Genomic DNA, 11,797 nt, shown 5'->3' with positions numbered 1-11,797 from the left:
CACTACAGAAGTGATGCCAACGCGCTACTAACGCGCTACAGAAGCGCGACTGCTTCGCTACAAAAAGTCGCCATGGGCACGGTAATAATATCATACAGTATTGTAACTTCATATAAAGCGACGAAACGCGAGCTTCCCTTCGAATTTCAAATCTCGGGACGTGGTTGAGATGAAAAAATTAGGGGTGTCGCGAATGTGCCGAACGGACGTCGATGACCTAATGTTGAAAATGACTAAGGTGATTGAATTTGACTGATCGTCATTGACGGTCAAATTTGTCAAAAACTAGTCATTAACTGTCAGAAATGGTCATTTTCAGTCAGTTTGATTTGAAATGAAAAATATTGTATAAAACCAGTTTTTACCAACGATTTCACCCGCCTGAAATTAAAGTAACAGGTCATTGAGTATATTTTTAAAATTAAATCTACTAATCACAAAACAACACACATTTTTATCCTATTCCATTCACGAAGTATTTTGTTTGTCTTAATAAAAAAAATTACATTCACAAAACTAGATAGAAATTCTAAGTAGACAGATGTAATTACAATGGGTACTGTAGGTGGGCGGGCAGCCCTATCGCATGTTGTCATACCGTGACGTGTACCGCGGGGCTGTTGACATTTATTTCAAAAATATGGCCGAGTTGGAATACTGTATAGATAGTATTACCGTGCCATGGGCGAGGGCCCTTAGTGGTTTAAAATCACAGAACTAGATAAATCGAATTTAGAACTCTGTTAATACAAAGAAAACATAGTTATTTCTATTCTGTCTTTCATGTCTCACATAGTATAAATATGCATATAATAATAGGCTAGTTTCCTAAAAAATAACTTTTAGTCCGTCAATTATACATATCAAAAAATATTGGATTCGTTTTTTTTTGTCAATCCAACAAGTAATTACGAAGTTATGATGCGTTGAAGTTCCTCGTGACATCACAAAGTGCTACACTTTTAAGCACTCTTTGACGTCACGGGCCTTTTCTTTTGAACTTTGACGCGCTTTATCTCTTTAAATTTTCATTATTTTGAAAAAGTTAAAAATACCTTTGGAGTATTATTTGATAAGTTAACCGACTGACTAATTCAAACTCTTAAATTGCTTTATTACCCAGGAAACACCTATTTACTAAATAGAGTCGCAATACTCACAATGTATTTTTCATGTACTACCTAGCTAATCTAAGAAAATTGGCAACATTTTTGCAATACAATCTTAACCAATGAAGGGTAAGAAGATTTACTGTAATTCACAAACATTACTATGAGGTCTCACAGTGCGCGTGGACGCACAGGATGACACACGAACCAATCACAGAATTCTATTCAACGCTGTGCGTTTGATTTGCTGCTTCACATAAGTAAGCGTTGTGAATGAGGGCGTTTATTTTTTGTGAGAAGGTCTAATGATAATAACAACATTGTGTCCAAAATGTATTGGATTTATTGCCGATTCTTAATCTCTCACTGGTTGACAATTACAAGTTTAAAACTAAGCATTGACGAAGATGGGCTCCATCTTTGCTTCCTCGGAGGAACTTGACGAGGAGGAGTCTGAGGACGAGTCATCAGATGAGTCATCGGATGAGTTAGAGGAGCTGTCTTCTTCAGAAGAGGCGGGAGGGAGCAGGTCCTCGTTCCTCCAGTCGAAGTTGATGCCGGTCACCGACACATACCAGTCGTGGTAGTGGCCGGGGCGCACGTACGCTAGAAAAAAAATAAAGTTTTAATGAACCAGAGCAGTCATTCTGGAGGTTTCCTGGCCTTTTGGTCTAAAAAAAGGAAATTGCGTAGTAATAGAATTTTTCAGCGGTTAACTGTATTGATAGGTGACTGTTGAATTTTTTCTTGATAACAGACGGGGCTTTTCTTGACGCAGGTTCTTGGGCACTTGCCTAAAATGCCCTAAGAAAGAGAGTCTGAAACGCAACCTAATGGAAACTTAGCGAAACGAGCGTCATGATGCTTTAGTCTTATACTAGCGACCGGCCCCGGCTTCGTACGGGTGCTAAATCTTCTTGAAGCACTCTATCTATTAAAAAAGCCGCATCAAAATCCGTTGCGTAGTAAAGATCTAAGCATACATAGGGACAGATAGCGAAAAGCGACTTTGTTTTATACTATGTAGTGAAGTAAATATTACCTGAAGGCCAAGGGCTGTTGCATCCTTGGCTGGAGCCGAAGCTGACGATGCCGACCATGGTGGGCTGGCCGTCCACGTCCACCTTCGTCAGGGGACCGCCGCTGTCACCCTGGAGGAAACATGTTTAGTTTAATTTTTAGACTTTTGACCTTGTTATGGGATCAGCGAGGACTATTCATATTTTAAACCTATAATACCGAAGACTTTGACCTTTGACTTGATATTGGGATTGCATCGTGGGGACCATTTTGCCTAGCTACAGCTAAGCTAAGTTCTATGTGAATTTATTCAAGCTTACTTACAGATGATAGGACGTCAAGTCAAAAACTGTGAGCTCTTAAGTGCTTGTAATAGGGGTGATTTTGCAACAAAAATTCGAATTCTGGTATGCTGTTGCCGCCTCATAAAACTGGATCGATTTTTGCAGTTCGTGAAGCGGCGACACGTCATAATAACTCTGTTTGATATACAAAATCTATGAGAGGAATTGGCTATCTTACGTCCTACTACCAAAACACAATAATGCTGTTGGCGATAGACTTAGATATAAGATGGCTGTGACTAACCAGGCGAACTAACTCTACCAACACCAACAAAACCGAGCAGAGAATTTTATCCTTACTGAGAATCGAACTTAGGTCCTCTAGACCTGAAAGCGGTTACCTGGCAGGAAGACTGAGCGGTATTATTGTAGTACTCAGCGCAGATGGTCTGGTCTTGAACGATGGAGCTGCCTCCATACCAGCGGCGGCACTCCTCGTTGGTGATGCCGCGAAGGTGCACCCACAATAGGATCTCGGAAGCGGCTCCACCTGTGATCAAGAAATGGTAGGGTAAACGAGACTATTCCCACCTCTCGTTCCCATCGTTGCAAGCAACTCCTGTGTAGCCAGGATCTACAGCTTGACCGACAGTAAAAATATACAGACAACTAACCAGTCACCAGTCAACCCTGTGTTGGTATGGTGACAGTTTTAACTCAAGTCTTCGCTCCCTTTTTTCGTAAGTAACTGCTTTGTTCTGAGAAACGATTGCGAAATTGAATCCGTCACAAATGTTACTTCGTATTGGGGGCTTCTAGGGGCGGCATAATATTGCTGTCAATCGGCTGACTATTGGTAGCACTGGTATTTCAGTGAGTGTATCGCTAAAATGTATTTTATGTAAGTTAGAATATTTGTTACCGTTCCACAGGTCGTCAGTGCGTCCGTAGCCGCTGACTGTGAATCTAACTCCAGTGTAGACCAGGTTCTTCTGCTGCGAATTCTGCAGGCGGCAGGGCTGGATGTAAGCTGGAAGAAGAAATATCATTCACCATTTAACTATTTATCTCGATCTCGAGGAAAACTTTAAAGTTATGAGGACAAGAGACTAAAGTTCTAAAATTGTGGTAAAGGCTGTATCAACCCTGATATCAGTCAGCGTCTGAAATGATTCATTCGAACCGACAAAAGCCTGAAACTTAGGCGTTCTCGAAATTGGCTTTTTTAAGGACCATTGGGTTGATGCAAGCATAAAAGTATGCTCTCTATGACTTTGGTATTAGGCCCTTTCCCACTCAGAAAGCCATAGGAGAGGAGAGAGTGTGGATTTTGTAGGTTCCTCTTCCACTCATCCACTCACCAAAAAGCATTATTTTTGCGAGAATGTAAGACCTAAAGTAACCCCTACTGCCTCCAAAAGCTACTCTTCAGAGATATTCACGAAAAACTTTACACTGTCTGAACTTTATTTTTAATCGCCTTAAAAAAGGAAGTGGTTCTCAATTCGGTTAGTATTTTTTATCAGCAAGGAGTTTCAAAACTTACGTCCGTAAGGAATGTGCTGGTCCACCCCCAGTAGAGCGATGTCATCGGTCTGGACTCCAGCCTGGATCTCTATGTAGCGCGGGTGGATGTACTTGCGGGTCGTCTCCAGGATGATCTGGGGCTCCGTCAGGTTGGTCAGCCCGAAGCGGATCACGAATGTGATGCGGCTGGGGAGAAAGATTCATTTTAGAAGCGAACATAGCCCAATGGGACAACGGCAGTGGGCATTGCACATAGTACGCAGAACTGACGGCTGATGGGGCAGCAAGGTTCTGGAATGGAGGCCACGTAACGGAAAACCCAGCGTGGGACGTCCACCCACAAGGTGGACCGACAACCTGATAAAGGTAGCAGGAAGGCGCTGGATGCAGGCCGCTACCAACAGTGCGATGTGGAAGTCATTGGGGGAGGCCTATGTTCAGCAGTGGACGTCCTATGGCTGAAATGATGATGATAGCCCAATGGTGTCGATGTCTGACTTGCTAAATCGATTCGATCGATATCTTATTTGTATAGGTCTAGTGTACTCAGTCAATGTCTGAGGTATGGGCATATAGCGGCACGGGTGGGTTGACATTGATATACACTGGTCATCATAAAAATCGACCCACCCGCGACAAGCACTTTCAAACGTATGCATCCCCACTTCCCACCAATATTACTATACTATATTACCATTCAAAAGCCTAGTTCTATACTTCATTTCATTAAAGGAAAGGTTTTTACCCCAAAAATGTGTCCCAAGAATCCAGAGTCACTTCTTCAAAAAATAGGTAGTTACGCTTGAGCCAACTTTTATGGCTATAAAACTGTTGAGTTGGGATTAATCGCTATCCATTTGTTAAAGAGGACACGTGAGATCATTATTTGGTTTTATAACCATAAAAATTGGTCTAATTGATCCCAGAGGTGAGCCCAAAGTGAGGTCTTTTTTCAAGTCACATTTACTGTATATGTTAATCGTTTATTAGGAAATTAAATGTGTTTTTCTTAAAGGATTTCTTATTGGGCTTTCAAATAACACCAATATTGTTGGGGCACCATGATTGTGTCAGTAGAAACGAGTTTTCCTGTAAAACTTAGGTGGGCCGATTTTTGTGATGACCAGTGTATTATGACGTGACAGAGCTTACAAAATGTGAAGGATATCTGAAGTCTCGCTGACGTTTGACGTTACAAAACCCTCCCTTGCTACTCCCATACCTCAGGCAATCACTGAGTTAAGTGCTACTTAGATCTATACCTTATAATATTAAGTACAGTAGGCAGTAGCGATATTAAGGCCGGGTAGCAGAGAAAATGGCGAAAATGAGGTTTTCATTTTTCATTTTTGAGGTACTAAACAGTAAAATTAAAGGCTAAGATTTTTATTGGGCATAGTTGAGGATATTTTCGAGGGCTATTAACGGATGGAAACACGATTTGATGAAGTTGACTCGATAGAATAAATTCCCAAAGTTACCTCTATTCGTTTTCTATTTATGGGTACTTCTCATTTTCACTCAAATTTGATGGTCACACAATAATAGTTCATAAACGGTATAAGTTAGAACAATAACTTTGAAATCAGATGATAAAATATCTATTTAGCTACATACAAAATAAATTTTATCGTAATAGAAGCGAAAATAATATGAAAAAATCACATGAAACGATAAAAAACGGGGTGATTTTTCGCGTTCTCATCGTGTCACACCTTCGGTTGCAATGAAACATTTGGTTACTGCATTCACAATTTTCATTCAATTTGTGTGTAGCATATACTAAAATCATCGTTATTAAATATACTTTCCACACAATAGTCAAAAAAATATCTTCTTATAATTATTTTGAATTGAGAAAGCGAAATACGTTGGTCACACGATTTTAGGTACCTAAAATTTTGAGTAATAATTCAAGATTGTCGTTAAACCGAACATCAGCAACCAATCACAGCGTTCTATTCGGTTAACGTCAGTCGCGCTTCGACCATTGGGGAGGTGAGATAGGTCGATCGTCGCTTCGCGAAAAAAATACATAACTTTTTGTGATTATCCATAGACATACCGTCGCTTGCTTGAACAATATTTTCTACCTCTAAAATTTAAACAATTTAATTGAAACTTTGCCATTGAAAACTTAACATGTTAGACTTATTTGTGTAGTATTCGACTTGAACCGTTAAATTCAAATTTAAGGATAATTCATAAAAAACTAAAATTTTCGTCACCTTCGTGGCATCACCTTCGTGGTGTTTTATACACGAAGGTGATTTTAGGCCACGGAAGTGATTTCTTGCTTTGGTTTATTTTAAAATATAGTGACAAATTTAGATTGTTATTGTTTAATAAAATTATTTATATCAAAAAAAAAAAAAAAAGGCACTAATTAAAAATTATACATAAGAAACTGATTCCTAAATTACAAAATATAGTGACTGGTGTTTATGTTTTTACAATATTTTAATAACTAATAAATTATACGTGGTAAGTAGAGATCAGTACATCAATAAATAAATAAGGGTATTTTTGTTATCTGTCTGTATGACTGTATGTATGTCTGTATATGTGACTGTGTATCTGTTTGTAAGATAAATTTAATCTGAAGTTTGAGTTAAAAGTTGTACAACAAAAATACGAGGGCCTCTGGCCTAAATACTTTTTTTTTGTTGAGGGACTGATAATCAGTTAGAGTTCTTTTTATTGAGGTACTGATAATCCGTTTTTTGCTTCTTTAGCATTTCAGAATGCCACCAGTGTCACCCTTAAAACCAATTGCGTAGAATCTTGTAACTTAGTAGGTGACGTAATCGATAATATTTTATCTTGTATTTAAGTAGGTACCTATTTATTAGGGTGGTCCTTATTTTTCGACTTTTGAATTATCCCCGGGGCACTTTCTCATTCGAATATACCTCTAAATATGAAATTAGCTTTTTTTGTTTCATTTTGGTTAAGATTTAGAGGTCGCTACCAGCTGTCAAAATATTTACAAAAAGCTTTGAAGATCTTAAATCATGGTTTCATAAATGTTTTATTTAAGTGTTTATATCACATTTTACGTGCAAATGAAGATCGCATAGATAGAATAGACAATCGCTTCTTGTCCCCTTCTCCCCTCAACCCCTCTTCTGTACCGACCATGGTACCGACGCGTCGAGATACTAACAAGTCAACTCTTATATCTTAAAAATAATTGATTCAAATATGTACATTGTACATAATATCTTAGTTCATAGCAACAACAATAATTTTGTAATATTTTTATTTTTCGGCTATAAAAATAAATGAATCTAACAAATACAGATTTTGTGTTTTTACTTAAAATTCAAAACTTGGTAGCGACCCCTAAATGTCTTTTAAAAAATTTAAAAAAAAATTGAAAGACTTTCATACGGCATATATTCAAATTACGCGGTGCCCCGCAAAATATAAGAAAAAAAATTTTTTTTCGTAGGAATAAGGACCACCCTACTATTTATATTATGTTATTGCTATTTATCGATGAAAATAAAACATAATATTATGTTTTATAAACACTTAAGAGTCATTTACAGTAATAAAGTTTGAAAAAATTATTGCTGTGAAGTACAGAATCACTTTCGTGGCATCAAAAAATTCAAAACGTTAAAGCTTCCAAACGAGACTCACTATTTGACTGATTTACTGAGAATACAATCTTCACATCAAGCGCTACAATTTTTGTTTACAAAAAGTTGAAATAAGTTAGAAATAAAATTCGCCACGAAGGTGACGATGAGAACCGTGGCGATGAGAAATACCCTTATGGTTTTATTTTTAAAATAAGCGATTTGAGATTCTAAATCTTTTACTAAACTAAAGTTCAGAAATAACTTGAGGGCTTTTAACGGATGAAATTTTTATATTGCGTCTTATTTAGTTACTATGTTAAAAAATGTGGAAAAAATCGTCCATGACGGCTTGGACAATCTCAATCAGTCGCGCGGTGGCGCTTACGGAGGACGGACGCGTGTCAGTTTTTTGGCCGTGACAGTTCGCGATTTGTCAATATTTTTGACAATGATGACTTTGATGAGTCACAGTATAATAATATCAGTGTTACTGGAGAAAGCTTAAATTTTTGGTAATTAAAAATTATCAATTTTGTCTACCTATTGAAATTTAAATCGTTCGCATCCTTTTAAACGAAGACTCTACTCATGATACATAGTACATTCCTCAAATATGAGACAAAACCAATGAGTTAAAATTACATTTTAATAGTACCTACATACAATCGTCTTACACTCTTTAGAAGAGCACACTGACACAAATAAATAATAAAAAATACTGTCTAAGGTCTGTAGCTAAAGGTCTAAGCTGTAAGATAGAAGAATCTTCTAGCCAAAAAGATGGCAGATGCAGCAGATGTCAACGGATTAAAAACTGGAGTTCATATGACTCCTTGTAGACTTGAGTCTCTAGAGCGTCCCTTCCTCCACCATGCGTAAGAATTTTCACAAAAATACTGTCTAAGGTCTGTAGCTAAAGGTCTAAGCTGCAAGATAGAAGAATCTTCTACCCAAAAAGATGGCAGATGCAGCAGATGTCAACGGATTTAAAACTGGAGTTCATGTGACTCCTTGTAGACTTGAGTGTCTAGAGCGTCCCTTCCTCCACCATGCGTAAGAATTTTCACAAAAATACTGTCTAAGGTCTGTAGCTAAAGGTCTAAGCCGTAAGACAGAAGAATCTTATAGCCAAAAACATGGCAGATGCAGCATATATCAACGGATTTAAGACTGGACTGGCACCACCTTGCAATGTCATCCTCTCATTGTTATCTGTAATGTAAATTATTATTAAAATGTATTTTAAAAATAAAATGTTCGTTTTATTATTTCAATAATCTGACCTCTCAACTCAACTACACTACACAAACACCTTTGTTCGCAACTGTACTGACGAAACCTCGATATTATACCGTTCATTTAAGATGGCAAGCTTTTTGCTGTGGTAATGCACTCCGGGTAACCGTGTGTGATGCTTATTGCTCATAGTGATTTTCGATACAGAGCCCCGTACATACGTTATACATAAATTATGGAAAGAAAACACCTAGACCAATACAAACAAATATGTATGCAATTTTAGTATGATATTTTTCTTTATTAATAAACAAAAAGACTGAACAAAATTGATGCGTGTACTGATTAATGTAATTAACCACATGCAAAGCTTTGTGAATTGCAACAACTATAATTTATTATCCAAGCTCTAAATAATCGCTACTACGAGTAACTGATCATAAAATGTTTTTCCAATCGCTCAAGCTCCCGAGGATCTACCGATAGGTCGGGTGACGTAATCTTGAAATTCTTCTAGCCGGCGCGGAACTTCCGGAAGGTAGGGTGACGCCACGCCTCTTTGAACCGTGTTTACTTTGGCAGTTATATTCTATATTTATTCGATTCCAAAATATATTCCCAAAAATTTTGAAAGTTGTTTTAATTTGTATCACTTGGATATGATTTGTATTAGAAAGTGCTGTGAGTGTGACGCTTGAACGGAAGGAAGTCAACCTAACCAACTGCATATTTCTAAACTGCGTATTTCTATACTGTGTAGCCGCGAGAGCTCTTTGGCGCGCTGTCTTCGGCGAAGTATTGCGCGCGCAGATTTTGACAGCGCGAAATACCTACTTTAGCAGAAATACCAAGCCTTAACAATCTTTTAATGAGAAACCACAGCTGACCGATTTTGTAAGTCTATCTTTAGCAGCGAATATTAAAAGTTGGCCGATTATTGTCTTAATTCTTATTGATAAGTCGATAACGCACACTGATAGAAAGTGTTATATTTAGGTATATCTAGACAGACAGGGTAGTCTCCAGAACTTTTAGTTTCAGAAAATGGCCTTTATCCTCCATTTTCATCTATCTTGCTACTTGTAACTTTGAACATCAAGTTTCAGATTACCGTTTAATATACCGAAATGCGAATTCATCATCATCATCATCTCAGCCATAGGACGTCCACTGTTGAATGCTTTCCGTGTTACCCGGTTGGTAGCGGCCTGCGTCCAGCGCCTTCCTGCTACCTTTATGATGTCGTCAGTCCACCTTGTGGGTGGACGTCCCACGCTGCGTTTTCCGGTACGCGGCCTCCACTCCAGGACAGAAAGCGAATTCGGATCATAATGGTTTTAGAAAATTTTTTGGAACATTTTGCTTCTTGGGCTCTGCACTTTCTTACTATCAATATCACTTTCGATACTAACTTGGCCACGCAGTGAGCAGCGGTGATGACCCAGTTGTGGTGGATGACGGAGCCGCCGCAAGATGAGACGGCGCCGGCCGCGCTCACCATGCGGAGGCTGATCTGGTGGGGGATCTGCCCGTCTGCAGCAGGCCAGCCGGCGACGATCCTGCCTGGAGATTACCAAGATTACCAAAATGTAACTTTATTTCTGTAGCAGACGAGGCGAAGAAAACGGTAAGACTTGGAGCGAGATCAAACGCGAAGCTTGAGACCGAACGCGATGGAGGACTGTTGGGGACGCCCTCTGCCCCATAAAGGGGACACAGTTCCTTCTGTTGTTGTTGTTCCTTCAGTTACTGAAGGGTAGACCATCAGTTCGATCAGTGGCGTAGTGTCCTTTAAATGGGTCACGTAGCAAAGGTTGTTAGGGGTTCAAATAACTTTAAGTCGTTAAGGATCAGAGGCCCTTTTTTATCTAAAAATGGCCCTGAGGGCCCCGGGCTACAGTAGCCCGTATCATTGATGTGGTAGCTACGCCCCTGAGTTCGACATTCTTGTAGTGAAATTGCAAAAGATTGCAGGAATGAAGGCTCGTTCCCACGGCAATGCGAAATCCAGTAAATGCAGGATGTGTTTACACAAGATAGTCCAGTTTCGCGGGGTCCTGTATTACTGTATCCCGCAAAACTGGATGGCCGTGGGTAAGAGTCCTTAGAATGAATACCTACATCGTAAAAAAGTGCAAGATGCTTTATCTATTGGAAAAGCTTTTAAAGTAAGAACGATATAATAAATGTAACTTACTGCTGCCGCGCATGTCCTCCACAAACGCTGGCGTAGCATCTCTCAAGACTGGGTGGAGGGCCTTAAACATACACCGTCTTTACTACAAAACACTATTAATTCAAAATTAAGCCTCATAATGAACTAATAACAAAGTGTTAAAAATTGTAAAATTGTCAGTTCAGTCTACGGTGCGGATTTATACCAGCGCCGTGACATCGAACGTAAAAATATTTAGAAATGAGGGTAGACCGATTTATCGTTCGATAAAGGCCCACCCGCATTAACCACAGGACTGGTCGTACAAATCCTGAGGCAGCCTTTGTCAAACTGTATTGTTTAGGTAGCTAATGCCCGTTTTCACCATCAATCCCTAATTTTAAGTGACCCCTATGGTAACACAACAGGAATTTTGTTTTCAAAGGGGTCACTTTTAAAATTTGGGATTGATGGTGAAAACGGGCTTAATTCTTTTGGTTGAAACACATGTATAACATACCTATCCCAAGTACTATTACAGCTCTACCTGTTTCAATCATTATTAAAATATTGATATAAGTAATTCAAGTTTCTTCTTACCCCAACCAGTCCGAAGACGAGGATAAAACCAAAAACATATGCAGCCGCCATCTTAAGCCACCAAGTTCTTACTGCGATGCAATATTTGACGGATTCGGTCTTGGCACTTAATTATCAATATTATAATACGCTAATGATCAATTACAATTATCTTTTATCAAATAAGCACGGGGGATTATCCAGAGATTATTACGGTGACGCTCCAAAATATGTTACATGCACAGATAATGTTGTTGTTTCGACATTATTTTTATGAAGCATGTAGGTACTTAGATA

General features: G+C 38.8%; 1 protein-coding gene across 1 annotated transcript; it reads right to left on the bottom strand.

Moving 5' to 3' along the window:
* Positions 1-1,429: 1,429 nt before the first annotated feature.
* Positions 1,430-11,630, bottom strand: LOC135082076 (collagenase-like). Its single transcript, XM_063976834.1, has 8 exons — positions 11,522-11,630; positions 10,964-11,024; positions 10,179-10,329; positions 3,960-4,126; positions 3,336-3,443; positions 2,815-2,963; positions 2,152-2,260; positions 1,430-1,715 (listed from the first exon to the last, which is right to left on the bottom strand). The coding sequence occupies exons 1-8, from the start codon at positions 11,570-11,572 to the stop codon at positions 1,501-1,503; spliced, it is 1,011 nt and encodes a 336-aa protein (XP_063832904.1). The 5' UTR covers positions 11,573-11,630; the 3' UTR covers positions 1,430-1,500.
* Positions 11,631-11,797: the final 167 nt, after the last annotated feature.

The sequence above is a fragment of the Ostrinia nubilalis genome, chromosome 21 (genome assembly GCF_963855985.1).
Source record: "Ostrinia nubilalis chromosome 21, ilOstNubi1.1, whole genome shotgun sequence".
NCBI lineage: Eukaryota > Metazoa > Arthropoda > Insecta > Lepidoptera > Crambidae > Ostrinia > Ostrinia nubilalis.
Note: the sequence above shows the minus strand (reverse complement) of the source record. Positions and strands in the feature narration are given on the sequence as shown.